The sequence below is a fragment of the Verruconis gallopava genome (genome assembly GCF_000836295.1).
Source record: "Verruconis gallopava strain CBS 43764 unplaced genomic scaffold supercont1.11, whole genome shotgun sequence".
Classification (NCBI taxonomy): domain Eukaryota; kingdom Fungi; phylum Ascomycota; class Dothideomycetes; order Venturiales; family Sympoventuriaceae; genus Verruconis; species Verruconis gallopava.
Genome location: NW_015622147.1, coordinates 381,683 through 399,953, shown reverse-complemented (window position 1 = coordinate 399,953; position 18,271 = coordinate 381,683). Strand labels below are relative to the sequence as shown.

Genomic DNA, 18,271 nt, shown 5'->3' with positions numbered 1-18,271 from the left:
TAGTGGCGCAGATGAAAAAGCTTTGTTCAATAAAGTCTTGGCCGTACGTTCCCCACATCGCCAGCGAAAGCCCGATATTTTCGGAACGTGCCCTCTGGCCCGGCTGTACCTTGAGCAAAGTGCAGTTCCGTACTTTCAAGCGTGTCGCATGTTTCTGGTGTTGAATTGACGACAATTGAAGGTCCGTACATGGCGCACAGAAACACACCATACCATGCTGGCCAGGCATGCTATTTCGCGAATCGTAGCAAATGCGTTCATTCCCTGCTCTTCTCCTACTTCAGCACAATTCGTTCCATCCCAAGTTCGGCAAGAACTTCTTGGCCAAACCCATCGGCAATCGGCGAGTCGTGAGAGGCGCACAGTTGGCACAGGCTCGAGCTTGGGTCAAATGCTTTCGCCACAGGTAGATCTCAGCTAATGTGACCACTCCAAACTCAAGCCACATGAGTCTCTAAGCCGCCGGTGCGACGGCGAGCCCAGAGTCCAATTTTGTCATGCCATTGGTTTCGACAAGCTTTCCTTGCATCATGGTTTGTTGTTGGCTGGCAAGCGTGAAAGCCCCCAAAGTATCCTTGGTTTGAGGCGCTCGGCCGGAGGTTGTTAGACCAACTCTTCCTGATCGAATCCTTCTCGACTGTCGACGTACTGCCTGAATGATGCTGGTGTACAAGGTCTTCGTGCTAACATCTGGAGCAGAAAGGCCCGGGCTCATTACCTACGGCATAGCTCAAGTAGAGTCACTGAACATACAAGTGGAGCTTTGAAATACCCATCATCGCCGTCAGGATGAATCGATGCTCCTTTTTCATCACTGCAGCTCACGCTATCCTGCAATACGCAAATCGTTTGCCAATCATTGGACCGATGTGCATTCACCGTTGGCTGCATGCTGTGTTACTTTCAGCTGGCGCTCTTCAGACCGTGACTGTTCACCGGCCTTGCGGCGTGCTTGTCCTACTGAATCGCCGTCTCCGCCCGAGTCGCTTGCACATGGGGCTCAACGTCGAGAAGGATTCTGTCCGAAACGACCAGACGCTTATTAGTGCATGCTCTCGTTCCTACGTACGTTCAAATTGAGCGATTGCAGAGCGCTGATTCTTTCGCTTGCCTGCCATGGTATTCAAATTGGCATATCAATCATAAAGCCCACAAACCTAGCAGAGGTGTTTGCACACCTACCGCCCCTTTCACTGCCCACTCAGTCTCTCCTTCATATATCCTCTCGCGTGGTCATGAGTCAATTCACGCCCCCACACCTTGCTACTTTTCCAGGTCAAAGGGCAGAATGTAAGGACTACAACGATCCCAAAAACGCCTGTCCCTTCTCAAATAAACTTGGGCGCAAATCCTACAATGGTCTACCTATATTGACGACTATTTCGTCTCTAACCTTGGTGGCAGAAGATAGGCCATTTAAGTAACACAAACAGACACGTTCAACTCGTTTCCAAAAGTCAAGGTCATTAACACTTTCCACCTCCTCCGTTGACTATTTGCCCAAAATCGTCAGTTCAGTTGTTTGCGAGTAAAGGTAGTTCCGGATCAGCCTCCAAGCAATACTACTCAGTGAAAAAAATAGACTGTTGTAAAATCTTTACGCTTGCGTTTCATACTTCGAAAAACCTTCCCTAGCCGCGTTCTTTGAGGATTCATTGAGCTGTGTTAATGCCATTGGTAGGTCCTGGGCTGGGAAAACTTGATGATTGAGCCGAATATTTAGAAATAAAAGAATGTAGAGTATGGAACTCAATCTAGCGCTCCATGGAAGACATGTAAAGGGACTAATACACGACAGTGATGAGCCAGAAGATTGACTAGAGAAAGGAAGATCGGCATTGGAGCATCTTCGAAAGCCCATGCCAACTCCATTGAAGGCTACCCTTAGCCGACCATGAAAATCAACTGTTTCGTTTGATGCGTGGAAAGGATGGAAGAGTAGGCATGTTTTCCGCACTACTTCGCTCTTAAGTTTAATTGTGGTAACAAACGTGCGCGACGGCAACCACAACCTGGACTCTACTTGCGCCTTGTTACAGCAGCTAGCGAAACAACAGCATTTTAACATTGTGCATCGGCATGATCAACGGGTTTCTTTCTCGCTTTGAGGCCGAGTCATGAACCGGCAACGGCACAAGTGAAGACCGGACGTGGGTTGACATAACACACCGAATCCAGCAGCTTCGCCAACGAGCCAAGACAGCAGCTTACATGCAACGTCAAGAACCCCTTGCAGGCCTTCTCTTCCGGACCCACGAAAAGAAGCTTGGCGAGCAAAAGGGACTGCAAGAAATAGAGAGAAGTCAAATGTAAATGACCACGTAAAAGAGACGTAGAGAGAGAGAGAGAGCATACTCGATGTGATTTGAGTTGGTAAATGGCCCAGAATTAGGTGCATAACACGAGAGAAAAGCATCCACCTAGGCGTCTCGTTCAAGAGCGCCTGCGCACAAGATATGTATGCGCAGATGATCCTGAATTTGTTCCGGCCAAAATTTTAGGCGAGCGTATCGCTAATCAGCATGTCCAGCACAAACGAGCGAGCATTGTAAGTTTAAGCGTCTCAATTTTGTAAATCACGCTTTAAAAAGAGAGCAAAGGGCCAACTCGAAGTTAAGGAAGAAAGAAAAGCTCATCGGTGCATATTTCCCTGCTAATCTTTTATCCGGAAAAGGGAAATTGCAACATACAGTTACGCCGCACAGAGCATCGGAGCATCAGAGCATCGAGTACCGACGCCATCGAGAACCTTTTAGAGAGTTGACCAGAGAATTCATCATGTTTTGAAGATCGTTCGCCGCACTTTTTGCGCTGTTACCTTGAGAATCCAAGCTTTTGAGTTTCCTCGCTTCCGGTATTCAACTTCAATCCTAGTCCCTAGGAGGCAATCCGTTTCTGATAGGCGTCCCAAGCGGCTTCCCTATATCTCTCTGCTTCCCGATGCCTGTTCTCACTCTTAATGATGCCTCTTCCAACAATGATCACGTCGCATCCTTTCTCAAGAATGACGTACTCCGGACTGTTGTACTGCTGGCCCAGTCCATCGCCCGTCACAGCTGGCTGTCCTGGGGGAGGAAGCGATACTCCAGGAGTCATCGTGATGAAGTTGTCATCAGGCTCCGAGTTGAGCGACCGCTGGGCTATGAAGCCCATTACAAAATCGCGATGCTGCCGTGCGGTCGCAACGCACATCTCTGTGTATGGGCCAGTGAGGAGGTTGCCCTCCGAGCTCATCTCGGCCAGGAGGAGCAAGGCCCGCAAATACGGAGGCGTGCCCAGCCCCGCGAAAACGTCGACAGGCGCACCTTGCGTATCACCCATTTCAATATAAGGCGTAGGCTGTGGGCTGATAGGCTCCGTCTTGCTTGTGATCGTCGTGCTGACACTGACGACGCTGGCTTTCCTCAAGTCTCTTGCGCCCTCGCTGCTCTCAGTACACAACGAGCCTTCTCCAGCTTTTACGCTGTCATCATGCATCTCTTCATCTTCATGGTTCGTAGAAGAGCATGGCGATCCAGCAGTGACCTCTGTGTGCACTTTTGTATTGTAGTCGGCTATTGCTGAGGACGCAGCAGCTTTGAGAGCGGAGACGATAGCAGGGCCCGGGAAGATGTGAGCGTTGACAATCTCAGCCCACTTTGCTATCGATAAAGGCCCGGATGTGTATTGTTTCTGCACGGTGCCTTCGATATTGTTAGTCCTCAGAAGGGATTTTGGGTTTGCATATCAACAGCGGTGTAACCCGGCTGTAATCGAAGGAAATGCTGAACTCAAACATACTGCCAATGTCTCCCAACTTTCTGTCCTCAAAGACTAGAAATCGTTTTCTCTTTGCAATGTCTCGTAGCCCTCTCACAGTCCGATCGCTAAAGTCGTTGATAATGTCGGCGTGGGTCTTGAGTAGACATATTGAGTCGCCCACTTCCTCTGCAAGCGCGAGGAGCTCAGATGTGGTAGATACATCGGCGGAGACACACAGATTAGACTTCTTGATCGTAATTAGGTGCAGAAGATACGCGGCAAGCGGCGAAGTGCCAGGCAGAGAAGCTCGGTCCCTGAAGGACGTGCTCCAGGTAGGATGATGTCTTTGCGCCATCGAGCTACCACGTCGAACTTCGCAAAGCGAAAGCGTTCAGGAAGAGGAATACGAGCTGACCAAAAAGGGTTCTGAGTTCGAGAAGAGAAAGCAGAAGTTAGGCGAAACACAAAAAAACAAAAAAGCTCTGGAAGAGAGGCAGGTGAACAGACGCTGTCTGGATTATCGTACGACGCCTTGGCGGCTGACCGTTCTAGGTCCCTTTCCACGCCTGCTCGCTTTTTTCTCCAATCTCCTTTTGATATAAATTTTTCGTTAGAACTAAGAAAAGCTGTTCAAACATGCTATGGCGGCACAAACCGTACAAGTCAAACTTGGTGCCTCGCACTCGTGAGCACTTTTTTTTCGGTGCCAGGGCTTCGGCCCACCGCGCCGGCGATCTACACTGCAGCGTTTGGGCTTACTCCTGTAATCAATTTCTGCATAGGCTCACGCTTTCGGCCATGCTGGCGTTCCCAACGTGGACTGACAAGTTCCAGAGTTGGCTATTCTGGGCATCCTTGTCCTGATCCAGATGAGGCCTTCAGTTTGACATTACCTCTGTCGTCCTGCTCAAGCCAACAGCCTTTGATGGGTTCCCAAAGCATTGCGACTCCCTCGAGATCATCCTTGATGATGTTCTTCTCGATGACTAAGAACCCCAGTTTTGAATAAAGACCGCGGCCAGCCATGCTAGCTTCCAGTGTGACAGGTATCTGCTCCGCTGCGGCTACGTCAAGCCCCCAATGGATCAGTTCGCGCCCGATGCCCTTGCGCTGGTGCTTCGGAGCGACGGCAAGCCCTGCCAGATGCAGATAACCGGTCGCTGCCAACTGCTTGTAAAACTTAAAATCGGCTATGGTCTCATACTGCTTCAGAGCCGCCCTATCTATCGCCTTGTCTAGAATCCTTCGGTAGCGTAGCTCAACGCCAATCAGTAGCCTCTCAAGCCCTACGTCGCGCAGTTGATCAGCACGCACACGATTGTGTTCGCAATCCTCACCACTCACTCTTGAACAGAGAATCGTCCATCCATTTTGCCGCATTTGCATCTTCGCCCACGCGTTTCCAGACTGCGTGCCCCACAACCTCGCCGTCGATTTCGGCTACAAAGATCCTTGTCCCAACGTCGACCATTCTCTTGCGCGTCCTCTGCAGCCAGTCCACTCGAATTGTCCATGGATATTCCTCATATCGTGGATAGAGCCACGAGAAGAGCTCGTCGCTTTGGAACACTGCCGCTGAATAGTCTGCGATCGTGGACAGGTCGGCCGGCCGCGCTTCGCGGATCTCCATCTCGATCGACCAAAAACAAAGCGATGTGTATTCAAAGGAGTGTGAAAAGAGGTTAGCTCACTGGATGGAACCTATTTGCTGACTGACTTTGAGGACATCTAAGTAAATTCTTGGTGTAAATTACGGATCAAAGTCCTTCCCTTTCCAAATTTGGAAACACCGGTGTCGTTTCTTCGGGCTCCTTCTCCAAGACAACGAGCGAAAGTGTGTATAGACGTAGAATTCGACAGATCCCAAAATGAAAATGACGGTAGCTCTTCTATTTAGAAACGCTGATTGCATTGTCTTGCGATGTCAGTTCGTCAACGACGATCTTTCTCAACCTCACACTGCTCATTGTAGCTACTAAAGATATCGTTGACTAGGATTCCACAACGAATATGTCGCGACTAAGACAATTTTGAAACAGACCGTACTTGAAGAAGTGATCTCTGTACACGACGTGATGGAAATTTTTTCTCTTCCCAAAAAATCAATTGGTGGCTACATTTGTTCCACTTCGATGGGATGCTCGACTTCAAGCTCCTGGCGTCCGAAGCTAATGTCAGTCTTTCATGACTTCATCGCTATCCTCGTCCCCTGGTCGATCCAGCCCAACTCCCGGTTGCCGATTATGCGGAATCTCATCTTCGCTATAGTCAAGATCAAATATTCTCATCATCCGTTTATCTTCCCCAAGCGCTACCACAAATCGCCGGTTGCGCCTTCCGTTGACTTCTATTTTCAAAGGATGGAATCTGTCGTCCGGTTCAAATGTATGCTTCGTATATCGTTTCATTTCGTGATCAGATATGCTGTATCCATTTCTATTGGTGTTCAAGGCTTGCCCATCCGGTACTTGGCAAAGTTCAGCATCGCGTCCCTTGATGAAGGAAGCGGAGATGCTCTCTGTATAAGGAATAGATACCAGATGACGATGATCTGCACATCTCAGCAAACATTCAGGAATGGTGGGAGGTGTGAAAACTACCATCTTGCGTAACCAGCAGCATCAAACTCTGGTCATCCTCGAACTTCAGATCGCATATCAAGTTCCCAGAGGGGAGTGACACAGCGCCAGACAGCGAGCTTCGTATCGATTTGAATCCTTCGAAGTCCGTATCATGAGTGATTTTCGTGAAGTTAACTGGTATTGGGTCAGCCAATGTGACGTCTCTCGATAATGATGAATCCTACTTTGGTTTGGGGTGCTTTTATGAACGATTGCCGTAATCGTAGCCACAGTGTTTTCATTTTTGCCATGCATTCCTTCGGTTGTGCTCTCATAAACCATTCGAATATCAGAGACTAGTGGCTCTCCCTCTTCAATCACAATTCCAGTTGTGATCAAACTGCTTGCTCGTTGGTGACTAGTAATCTGATCTACCAACCTTCGATTATGTCTCATCCACTCGTCGAAATACGCCCTCATATTGATGAGCTCCTCGTCCACGTCGCCGCGTTTCTTGAACGAATTCAAAATTTTCTTTATATCGTCGTACATACTTAAAGATGCTGTTACTGGCGGAAGATCTGGCTCCCATTTAACGAAGGGATCCAGTTTGCTGTTCACAAGTGCACCTTGAATATACGCAAGAAGTAACGAATAGTCGACGTTGATGTCTTGCTCGACTTCTTCTGCTGGGTCAGGAGGCGAATCCGAGGCTTGAAGGTCAATCTCATGGCGGAGCCACTTTGAAAAGGTATGGAATTGCTGTGTCTCTTCGCTACAGTACAAGAGAACGTGGTGCGCAAGGAGGCGGATGCATCTGATGATGTTCAATATCGTGTCGAAAGCAGTGTAGGGAACATTGAAAACAGGGCTGTGCTCGTAATAGATGGCAAGGCCTCGAAGATGGCTCAAAATCGCAACGCAACGATCCAGTGCCGGAAGGAGGTTTTCGTGAGTTAGTTCGAGAACTTTTGTATATCCATGCGTGATGGAATGATCCCATCGTTTATGTCCCTGTTATGCTTAGAGCTTGAACGTTTCGAGAAAGATGTGCGTGCTTACTCGTTCTGCAAGAATGTCCACGAGCCATTCTTTGAGCGTCGGGGGGCAATCTCCCGTAGCTGCCAGATGGAATAACGATTGAACAAGATTTGGTTCGTTCTTTTCCGCTAGATCGTCGTTGATGCCAGCCATGAATTTGCCTGGTAGCTCCTGTGCATGTTTCCAGTGATGACAGAGTGCAAGCAAGCATTCGCCTACATACTGCACCAGAAGCTCGAGTTGTGCTGTCTTTGATTCGATGATGTGTAACTGGTTGCCACTGGAGTGCAAAAATCTCAATGACAGTGGAAGCAAAGCGCTTCTGGGCTTTGCATTGTCTGATGGTAGCCCTACGAGAAACATGTACGTGCTAGAAAATGGATGAGATGCGACCCTGTGCATTTTCACCGTTGACAGCCTCCACTCAGTCGGTAGGGAGACTTCACCGATGCTAAGGGCGTCGTATAGAATTAGTCTGACATTTCCGCTGTCTTGTGCAAGTAACAATGCTTCTAGAGAATTGTTCTGGATGCTGTTGGAATACAGTGCAGCATCTAAAGTAATTTGAGATGCGAAAAGCTCTGCAGAAGGATGGTCATCATGCTTGTATGCAGAAGGTGGGAGAAGGGGAAGAGGTGGAAGCTTGAGCATTGAGCTGGAGATATCTAGGCGTGCAAGTTGGCTGGGCAAATCAAGAGGCAAGTTCACCTTTCCGGGATCTGGAATCCTTTCGAGGAAGTCATCAAGCGAGACTTTTTCGTGTCGTCCATACCAATTCTCAGGATTAAGATCGTCAAACGGAGGCAAAGCTGTTGATACATCAGAGTGAAATGTACCTGCCTTCCTTTTTACCGACTCGACCTCGACAAAGTTAAGGCACCATCCAATGCACGTCACTTTCGACTGGTGTCCAGATTCATCCTGTGCTTTTCCAGATAATGATGGCTGTCGAAAGTGTTGAAGTACGTTGCCCGTTTCGGCAGACACTACCTCGACGATGCCGTCGGACCAGCCGACAGCAAGATATTGCCCTATCAAATCAGCATCGCATCGCGTCCTTATCACGGGTAGAGATGTTGCAATTAAAAAGAAACGGCCCAAAACGTGTGTTTGTGAACACAAATGAGGTCATAAACAACAGGGGAAAAAAATACTGACGCGACAAAAAAAACACGCAGCGAAGTGCTTACCGTTAAACTTCCAGCCCAAACTTACGACTGTGCTCTCACCGCTTCTCCTTTGCAATCCAAAAGCGCGCTGTCCTCCAAACCTGTATACGTTAAGCTGTTCTTCCCGATTTACCACTGCGACTAGGTCCATCGTTGGGCAGCACGCAATCAGATGCGCATGCACAGGCTGCGGGAGTATTTTCTCCGCGTGGAGCAAAAGTCTTGGAGTCTTCTCTGTCTCCATGATGAAGCATTCGGAAATTCCAGTCCTTTCATGGGTATGAGTGCTAATCAGAGCATGTGGTTTCTGTTGGAATGGGAGGTGTAAGTTTCGGGAATAACTCGAAGTTCGAAATCGATGAGGCAAGAGCACAAACACAAATCAAATCTGGAAGACACTGGTCACTCAGCTCTGAACAGAAAGTTCCACAAATTCTGAACAAGGATATTATTATCCGGGAAATGAAGGCACGGGAGTCACAATGAACATAATTTTCATTTCAGATGCCACTGTCTAGAATGCTGATTTTTGCCCTGGCCCCGCACCATCGGAGCGTGAAATAAACGACCTAGTATCTTCGTATACTATTGCTTCAACCAATCTTGTACTTATCTGCCGTCGACTTGACCTCTTTCGAGAAGTTGATATCTTGTCCTACACCAAGTAGTTGCACCGAAGTAACCTGACAAGTGCGTAAGCCTCTGAGCAATGTAGCTAGTTTTGATGAAATACTTACATCAAGGTCTACAAACGGTTTCGTTTTGTTGAAATGGACCATCATGGGGAAGAATTCTGCGTCATCTGTAGCTTGCGCTTCAAATTCAAACTGACCATTGGCATTGTCACCGTCAACGGTACCAATAGTCCAATCGATGCTGTCTCCTGAAACCTCGTAGACGGCATCAAAGCTCGATACGGCAGGCTCACTGGTTTGATATGGAATTGTGACAACCACATCCTTCAGAGCATCGCCACCCGTCCACTCGTACTCAACTGTGACATTCCATGTGTTGCCTCCAGCATCATTAACCCACACAGTGAAGGTGAGTGGTGGGTCTTCAACATCCGCACCTTTGAGTGTTGTTTTCCAGCGCATCACTCCAATGGTCTGGTTTGTAGGGAATCCTTTTCCAGATTCTGCCATCTGAATAACCTTTTGGTTTCTGAAAAGCGTTTTATCAACCTTCGGGTGTGCCATGAGATTTGCACCTCTTGTATCGCCCGCAGCTATGGTGAGCTTAACCTGGGTGAGCGACGAGTCTGTAATCCGCAGTTGCAGATCGCCTTTGACGTCGAGAGTTTCCAGGGTGCCTTCTCTGCTGAGATTGGCAGATATGCTTTCTGCGAAAACAACGTGCACGGGCTCTCTGTCACCAGACAGCGATGCTCGGGCTGTACTCGCAGGTGCGGCCTTGGGTGATGTAACAGTTGGCGCAACCAGAGGCGCTGTTGTCTCTGCCTCGGGTCCAAGTTCTCCCCGAATTTGCTCGAAGGCATTGCCAGTTTTCGACTTCTTGCCCAGCTGCATGCCCTTTCCACGAATCGCCATGGGCTTCTTCTTCTCTGCATTGTAGGCATCATATGTATCAGGCACACTGACTGGTTGTGACGGAGGAGTGTAGGATGAATACGACTGTGGCCGCATTCCCATACCACCGCCCATTCCTGCGGACATTCCGCCAGCCATTCCCCTCGCGTTTCGAGCCATCTCTTTCCGCTGCATTTCTAATTGCTTCGCCTTGCGTTTTCTCTCCTCTGTTGCTTCAAGCTCTTTATTGCGGGCAATAATTTCCTGGATCCGTTCTTCGTGGGATTCCATGGCAAGGAACGTGTTTATCTGGCTGAGAGTAAGGTTTTCCCTATACCCGAGGGTGACAAGCTCGTCAAATGCGCTAACTAAATCACTAACTCAGTAAATCAGCTCCAAAGAGTAGAGATGTACGCACGTAGTTCGAAGGCATGCTTCAAAATCTCTCGCTCGTCCAATGTCTTGCTGCAGATGCTAGTAACAACTTGTGCATACAAGTGAAGGGAGTCGATATCCTGCAAAACTGTTTGCTGTTTAAGCGCCAATTCTACTCAATTTTCCCGTTAACGTACTGTTCGAGCCAACATTTGTGATGAGGACAAGGTAGAACTCCTCGCTGAGAAGAGTAAGCAATGGCTTCAAGTATGGTATTCTGGTGTCACGTACAGGTTCTGCCAGACATAGCGGACTGAGTTGGCTTCTACTACAGTATGTTGCGATCCAGAGCCAGAGCTTGCAAGCTTCGGAAACTGCAAATATGAAGTCAGTCGGGCTCTATGGCTACGTAGACATTTTGATTTCCATACCGACGCTAGCAGAGCCTCTATTCTCGAGCGTTGAATCTCCCTGAACGATCGTGACACCACAATCTTGCCCCCTCGCGTTATGACTGGACTGCTATTAGCGCTTGCGTGGCTTAAATTCGCCGTGCGGATCGGAACATACTTGAAGCGTTGAGAATCTGTAACGGACGGTTAGCTCATAATACTCTGCTCGTTCGTCAGCACACCCACCATTTTTTCTAATCGAGAGGGGCGTAGAGGGTAGAATTGAGTAAAGGGAAGAAAGAAAGAACAAAGGTGCAAGGGTGACTGGTTATGCTCGAGAGAACTGCTCCCAAACCCCCATACGGATGCTCCAGCTGTCTTCAATTGCGACCCTGGAGTGGGCACCTCGATTACGTCAGCATCACGTGCCTTAGTAGATTAGCTTATGCTCCCTTTTCCAGGCGGCCGTTCACTGCACCACGACTTTTCTCCTCACGAAGCTCAACCTCTTTCTTAGAAATTTGCATCCACATAGACGCTCCAACTGTCTATGATGCGCCGCAAGTGACCCAGCGGCATACTATTATCAATATAAAAACGCGTACAACCTTTTCATATCGCGTAGCAACCGTCGTTTCCCAGTCCTGTACGCGACTCCTCACCTTTCGACCCTGACCATCCACGAGTGCAACAAATGTGCTTTGATGCCAACTAAGCAACAAAGTCTTCCTACCCTACTGACACGTAGCTGTGATATCCTGTTCATCTGCTTTTACGAGGACACAGAGTTGCGTCTATAGAAACGGTTCTGCCGTTCATAGGACCTCGGTTACGTCTCATCTCTGGAGATGGCCACCATGGCGACTTCTGGCATGCCTTCAGCGCTGGGTGTACCTACGGCCGATGATACCATGGAGATATCCTCCGATGCTGGCAGAGGCGACCAAGATATAGATCTCGATTTCATGGGCGACGATGATGCCAACAACGGCGTAGATTGGATGCTTCAAGATGCCGCCACAGATCGAGGCAATCAGCAGGCATCTGGCCAGCACGCATCTGCCGACGATCTAATGTACGATGATGGTGACGAAATCTCCTACGCAGAGGAGGATACCATGGAAGATGACACTCCAGCTCATACTGAGACTCATAACAATCCTCAAGACGTGGACATAGACCTTGATTCTCGCCCTGCCACTGCTGAGACCTTATATGACGCGACAGAAGATGTAGATCTTGAGGTGGATAATACATACCAAGAACAGGAAGAAGAGACATTGATTGATTATGAAACCCTGGAAGACCAAGGGGATCAACTGGTCGAACCTACGCAAGAGCTTAACGCTGTATCTACGACTTCTGCTATTGAAGAGCCACTGGCAAACGAGAAACCTGAGCTAGCTCCACATGTCGAGGCGATATCCAAGCAGCCAACCAAACCGCCGCAAGTCGGAAATGAGCCCAGCTTGGTGTCTGATGGGATAGCTCCGAAAGATTTTGCGAAGTCAACAGATGCGTCCAGCCAAGCAATGGGGCAAGACGACTTGATCCCCCCAGTAGAAGAGGAAGTCCAACACCTAGAATCCTCGAAGCCGTTCCTGTCTTCACAGGCCCACTCCAATCAGCATGAAGCTGTTGCTACATCCAAGGATGATCTCGCCACAGATGGAGCGGACAAGCTGACACGAGCACACTCTGGTCCAGATTCTGAGTTGGCATCTGCCCCAGAAGCGGCTACAACGACCCAAATAAACAACCTGACTCCTCTCCACCCCGTGACCATTTACTACGCTTCAAGTGTAGAGTATTCTCTTTTCCCTACCTCTGAACATGATGACCCCAATACCTTCTTGCTTCAAAATTCGTCTGTTGCTTCGAGCACATTAATCGATTTCTTCCGTGCTTGTCGCAGTGTGCTGGATCAGGATCTTAATGATGATCTAGAGCTGGAGCTCTACATCGACAGCTTAAATCTAACTATTCCTGAAGTAAGCACCCTAAACTTCTCCGCAAGCATCACATGTACTGACGTTGAACAGGATTCAACTCATTGCCGTGAAACTAGCCTTGCCCAGATTATAGAAGTTTACGTTGAGCTTATGCGTAATGCTGGATTTGAAGATCCCCCTCCCCTTTACGTCGAAATGAATGTCAAGGACCGATTATCAGCGCAACTAAGTAGCTTGTTCAAGGCAGCTAGCGAGAAAAAAGGCCTGTATGATCTGCCTTTTTATCAGGACGAGACACTCAAGCAGTCCCCGCGCAGCAGTGGTGAGGAAGGAGAAGGAGGGGAAGATGGGGAAGAAGAAGAAGAAGAAGTAGAAGAAGGAGAAGAAGAAGGAGAAGGAGAAGGAGAAGAAGAAGAGGAGCTGGAGGATGGTGTGGTTGAGGGAGGTGATGACTATGCTGAAGAAGCTGGATTAGAAGATGCAAACAAAGAGGAGAAGAGTGGCGATTATGAACGAGAGGATCAAGAACGGGTCGAGGACGATGACGCCGAGGCGCAAACTGCAAATTTGAAGACGGAGGCTTCTGCACATGACCCCCAGAATTTCGAACGTCGAAGCAAAGACCGCAGGAGTGCAAGTGATGCGGAGAATGGTAGCAAAAATGAGGGCGAAGATTGGAACGAAGATCGTCAAGAGCATCAGAATGAACCGTCTCAGCTCGTTGCAGCGCCAGACGAAGGCGATGAGAGCTCTTCCGGATCGTCAACTTTACAAGAAGCCCAGCTGACAGCTCCAAGTGAGTGTTCAATTTCTAAAGATGGAGGAATGTGGCTGATCGGTTATCCCGATGAAGAGGACTATGATGATGAGACGTCCGAGGCAGTCCAGATTGATGACGTCCCTGCTAATAATCAAGCCACTTCCGACGAAGGTCAATATGGCGCTCAATACTATGATTCTGCAAACTCCGGACCCAATGCGCAGGAGTCTTTTGGCACCAGCCACGAACAACACACAGATTCATTCGACAATCATACATTAGATACTGACACCTTTGACCAAGAGTATGACGACTATAACGAGTACGGCGCGGAAGGAGAGTATATCGAAGGAGCGCCATCCGACGAGAAAAGCCACGGTGCCGACGAAAAGTGGGTGCAAGATGACTGTCAACCCGAGGGTGCAGATATTGCAACTGCGCGTTCTGGTACCTTCGAGGTACCCGACGAATCGGAGGAAGGAGACGAAGACGAAATCACGTACGACGATGAGTTCGCGGCCGAAAATGAAGAAACTCAAGAAGCAACCACGCAAGAAGCATCTGAGACCTCACCTCATGGCAAGCGTAGCCGGGAAGAGGATGAGGATGGTCTGCTTGATGGGAGCGATCAAGGTTCGCCTAAGCGTGCACGCGTATCACCTCATCACATCTGACAGCCACCAGAGTCGAAGCGTTTGAAGGCCGCCTGAACTCACGTCTGGCGTATATAGAGTCCTCTCTCCCCAACTCTCTCTCCTTGTCCATGAAGGAGGCAGTCGCCTGGCCGATCAGCTCGATCTCGGTCACTGCACCGCGGCTTGAAGTGAGGCCCTGAAGAATCGTCACTTTTCGAATGTAGTAGTTACAGCTCAGCGGATAAAGGCTGCCGATGCAGCACTCAGATATCGAGGACGGAGGGAAGTGGCGCTACCGCTTTCACCAGCTGGGCCAAAGTGCCCGTGCTTTCGTGCCGCAGAAGGTATGCATGTAAGTTGCCACATCCTGAAGACTAACTTTCACAGCCGATCGGACGCCATTCTTTTCGTTTCGTTTCCATTTTTCAATTCATGACTACTCAAAGTTCACTTACGCCTGTGTCTAGCAGAGGTTTGCAGCATCTCTGCGGGCAGGTCTTTCGCTGCCATGAAGGCTTTATTCTGAAGCATGGGCTTGGAGTATGGGTAAAAAAAACACAACAGGACCAGATGATACCCTTGTGCGGCTGAGGAAACGCACACGCAGCTCAGCAGCTCAGCATTCGGTTGGCGCTGCGTTCGATTTTATTTTTCTTTTTTTTTTTTCTTCTTTTCCCACCACGCTCGAAACAAAGCAGCGTGTCGAATGTGACATAATCACGACGGAGATGCTCAAGATGCAATCTCGTCGGCAGACAGACAATGAATGGTGCCAATTCCAAAGCAGTGATCAGTCCAATGGCAGGCGCAAGTTTCCTCGTCAGCTTCTCCTCTCTCAACCACGTGCGCGTCCAATGTAGATGATGCGACGGCCATTCCGCTTCAAGCCACTGCTGGCGGGATCTACGGAGCTACGGCAGGTGAAACATGGCGGAGCATGAAACGGGTAGAGAACAGAGACGGAGCGTAGTAACACAGTAGTGCATGGAACCCCTGTGATCAGCCGATCGGTCATCGAGAGCAGAAATCTGGAGGCGCTCACGACGCCGCTCTCAGGTCAGGACACGGGCAGCAAAACAAGAGGGCGGACAGCCAGTAAGAGAGCGCTGAGGCGACCCACTACGCTGCGCCCCAAGACGCCCCGTGGAAAAGGGCAGCCCCCCCCCCCCCGTTTCTGCAGGGTTAGGCGGGTCGCTTAGCGCTGGGAAGCCGCCGGCCGGACCCACGAATTACGCGGTCCCAACTGAGGGCGACGACATCCAGCAGTGTCGACGTGATATCTTCTCCTTTAAGGACCGTTGCATGTGCATGACCGCTTGCGCACCATCGGTTGCGCCAAAAAGGGCACACCTGTTATCTGCCTATCCCTCGACTTTCACGCTGGGAAGCAGGAGATTTGGCTCCGCGGCCCGTCTGCTGCAATTAACGCCGCTTCCCGCACGCGCTCCCGCTCTCTTTCTCTTTCGCTTTCTCTCACCACACACACGCGCACACACTCTCTTTCGCTCTCTGCCTCTCTCTCGAGCTCGCTTTCTGTCTCTCTCTAGCGTCTCGATCGCTCGTTCGCACTCGCCCACACTCCCACCCAACTTCGCTCTTTTCTTGTCTTGTTTTTTTTGCGGATCGTTCCCAGCCCCCTTCTTTTGTTTCTCTCCTAAGCTTTTTCTGCAAACCGTGTGGAGTTGCGCAGGGCTGGGCGGCCAGGTCACGGCTTGTGCGCGAACGGACGGCACGCCCAGAGCTGAAACGGTAACCTCTCAGCAGTAGGGTTTCGGAACACTAACGCGACGCTGCCACCGAGGAAAGACTGTCACCACCACGAAGGGGACTCGGAACGTAGAGACGTCAACTCTGACGATCAGCGCTTTCGTCTCTTCCTCATTCCCATCATCCTGTCGTTTACGAACCTTTTCCTGACCAACAGCCGGGCGGAACGTGGCCCGCTGGCGATCATACGCTGCCGCTAAAGAGTCGGACCACGTTTTGAGCTCCGGTCAACTGCGACGGGCGACTTCATCATGGTTCTCGAGGACAAGTGGATCGGCCTGAGTTTGGCGGTGACAAGCACGCTGGCTATTGGTATGCGCAATCGACGGCCTGCGCATGTGCAGAATCGGAAAGGGCTGACCGCGACGCAGGCTCCAGTTTTGTCATCACGAAGAAGGTGCGCTTTTCCACCTGCGCGCTGTGTGTCTGCTGTTGCGGCTGCTGACCGAAGCAGGGCTTGAACGAGGCGAGCGACAGACATGGCTTCGAGGGCGACGGCTTTTCCTACCTCAAGAGCCCGCTGTGGTGGGGGGGCATCGTGACGAGTACGCTCCGACCCCAACGCAACATGATCAAGCCGTGATAGCAGGATCACGACGCTGACGTGACATCAGTGGTGGTAGGCGAGGTAGCAAACTTCGCCGCCTATGCGTTTGCGCCGGCAATTCTGGTAACGCCGCTTGGTGCCCTCAGTGTGCTCATCGGGTACGTGTCCGCATCGTCCGTCCAGCTTCTGGGCTAGAAGGCGTGGTTAAAGTTGAGGGAGACTAACGGGAGATACCGAAATCAGTGCCGTTCTAGGTGCATATTTCCTCGGAGAGAGACTAGGCGTGCTGGGAAAGATCGGCTGCGCGATCTGCCTCACTGGCTCCGTCGTCATCGTCTTGCACGCGCCCCCGGACAAGGAAATCGAGACCATTGAAGAGCTCCTTCACCTCGCCCTGCAACCGGGCTTCCTATTCTACTGTGCCCTTGTTACCGTGTTCGCCCTTGTCATGATCTACCGCGTGTCCCCGCGTTACGGCAAGAAGAACCCTATGGTGTATCTGAGTATATGCAGCACCGTCGGCAGCGTGAGCATCATGGCCGTCAAGGCGTTTGGCATCGCCGTTAAGCTCACGTTCGGCGGAAACAACCAGTTCACGCATCCCAGCACGTATGTCTTCATGATCATCGTGGTCGTGTGCATCTTGACACAGATGAACTACTTCAACAAGGCTCTCAGCCAGTTTTCGACCAACATGTGGGTTATGCATTTCAACCGTGGCCAGGAGCCTGCTTTGCTGACTATCTGCCGCAGCGTCAACCCACTTTACTACGTCACGTTCACAACCGCGACCCTTTGCGCATCCTTCATCCTCTTCCGAGGCTTCAACACGACGGACCCCGTGAACACAATCTCCCTACTTTGCGGCTTCCTGATCATTTTCGCCGGCGTCTACCTACTCAACCTTTCGCGAGAGGATCCAGACGGGCGCCGCTTACTTGGCCAGCCAAGCCCCGGCCTGATCCACGGCTTTGAAGATGCCATTCCGACCGACAGTCTCACGGCATTCGGCACGCGGAGAAGCATGCAGGCACGGCGAAGCAGCGTGGAGACGCCACGAGGCGGACACAGCAGGCGAGTGAGCTGGGGGAGCAACGCCAGCCGGAACAGCATGAGCAGGGAAGGATTGATGGACAATTTTGGGCTGGATGACCTGGCCGAAGATAGCGAAGAGGACGATAAAGGCAAGAAGCCCGACGACGAGGAGGCCTTGACGGGAAGCAGACAGAACGGTGCTGCTAGATTAAGCGGCAGCGGGAGAGTAAGGGCTGGCGTCGAACATCACAGCGTACGGCCGAGCAAAGGCGCCGGGCGTGGCTCGTAACGGAATGCATGACTTGATCTAGATTCAGGACGGGTTTGGGTGCATATGACATGATGGCCATTGCTGTACATAAGTCTTTTCTTTTCTCCTCACACCATATTTTTTTTTAGAAACAAAAGGGCCGGGATAAGGATGGGTATATGAATATTCTCGCATCGAGAAGATGCGGGCACTACTTCTGCCCCCTCTTCCTTTGAGGGTGGCTTTCATTTGGAGTCATGGCGGGGAACATGTGCTTGGTTCACAGGACGCGTTGGCTTACGACTCCGGCGTGATAGAAGGGATGGCATCCACATGGAACATTATGGTATCTGTACGACTATGCAAAATCAAGATATGCACTTCAGATGCAATTCCTGACGGCTCATTTGAGTGATCATCAAGGTCTTGACGACACCGAGGATGTCAGGCTGAGTGGCTTGCGAAGGATTCTTGTTTCAGCCTAGCTCGGTAATTCCGCTGCATGCACGATGGTTCG

The 18,271-nt window shown here is 50.3% G+C and overlaps 5 protein-coding genes across 8 annotated transcripts; 2 read left to right on the top strand and 3 right to left on the bottom strand.

The window, feature by feature from the left end:
- Positions 1-2,269: 2,269 nt before the first annotated feature.
- On the bottom strand, positions 2,270-4,381 carry PV09_04069 (orotidine 5'-phosphate decarboxylase). The gene is made up of 2 exons (XM_016357362.1): positions 3,781-4,381; positions 2,270-3,683 (listed from the first exon to the last, which is right to left on the bottom strand). The coding sequence occupies exons 1-2, from the start codon at positions 4,094-4,096 to the stop codon at positions 2,878-2,880; spliced, it is 1,122 nt and encodes a 373-aa protein (XP_016214766.1). The 5' UTR covers positions 4,097-4,381; the 3' UTR covers positions 2,270-2,877.
- Positions 4,382-5,613: 1,232 nt separating this feature from the next.
- PV09_04068 lies at positions 5,614-8,853 on the bottom strand. 2 transcript variants are annotated; one of them, XM_016357360.1, is made up of 5 exons: positions 8,534-8,853; positions 7,365-8,374; positions 6,548-7,316; positions 6,342-6,497; positions 5,614-6,292 (listed from the first exon to the last, which is right to left on the bottom strand). In XM_016357360.1, the coding sequence occupies exons 1-5, from the start codon at positions 8,754-8,756 to the stop codon at positions 5,916-5,918; spliced, it is 2,535 nt and encodes an 844-aa protein (XP_016214764.1). In that variant the 5' UTR covers positions 8,757-8,853; the 3' UTR covers positions 5,614-5,915. The 2 variants fall into 2 exon arrangements, with proteins under 2 accessions (XP_016214764.1, XP_016214765.1); XM_016357361.1 differs by lacking the exon at positions 8,534-8,853 and having other exon boundaries at positions 7,365-8,456.
- A 136-nt stretch (positions 8,854-8,989) lies between these two features.
- PV09_04067 (uncharacterized protein) lies at positions 8,990-11,159 on the bottom strand. Its single transcript, XM_016357359.1, has 8 exons — positions 11,055-11,159; positions 10,987-11,002; positions 10,848-10,930; positions 10,708-10,790; positions 10,614-10,657; positions 10,460-10,564; positions 9,250-10,409; positions 8,990-9,195 (listed from the first exon to the last, which is right to left on the bottom strand). The coding sequence occupies exons 1-8, from the start codon at positions 11,055-11,057 to the stop codon at positions 9,106-9,108; spliced, it is 1,584 nt and encodes a 527-aa protein (XP_016214763.1). The 5' UTR covers positions 11,058-11,159; the 3' UTR covers positions 8,990-9,105.
- Positions 11,160-11,291: 132 nt separating this feature from the next.
- Positions 11,292-14,944, top strand: PV09_04066. 3 transcript variants are annotated; one of them, XM_016357358.1, is made up of 4 exons: positions 11,292-12,799; positions 12,851-13,556; positions 13,614-14,153; positions 14,205-14,944. In XM_016357358.1, the coding sequence occupies exons 1-4, from the start codon at positions 11,657-11,659 to the stop codon at positions 14,228-14,230; spliced, it is 2,415 nt and encodes an 804-aa protein (XP_016214762.1). In that variant the 5' UTR covers positions 11,292-11,656; the 3' UTR covers positions 14,231-14,944. The 3 variants fall into 3 exon arrangements, with proteins under 3 accessions (XP_016214762.1, XP_016214761.1, XP_016214760.1); XM_016357357.1 differs by having other exon boundaries at positions 13,614-14,944; XM_016357356.1 differs by having other exon boundaries at positions 12,851-14,153.
- A 536-nt stretch (positions 14,945-15,480) lies between these two features.
- PV09_04065 (uncharacterized protein) lies at positions 15,481-18,155 on the top strand. The gene is made up of 6 exons (XM_016357355.1): positions 15,481-16,234; positions 16,294-16,319; positions 16,377-16,467; positions 16,537-16,627; positions 16,713-17,165; positions 17,223-18,155. Exons 1-6 carry the CDS (start codon positions 16,174-16,176, stop codon positions 17,791-17,793), a joined length of 1,293 nt encoding a protein of 430 aa, XP_016214759.1. The 5' UTR covers positions 15,481-16,173; the 3' UTR covers positions 17,794-18,155.
- The last annotated feature ends 116 nt before the right edge of the window (positions 18,156-18,271 follow it).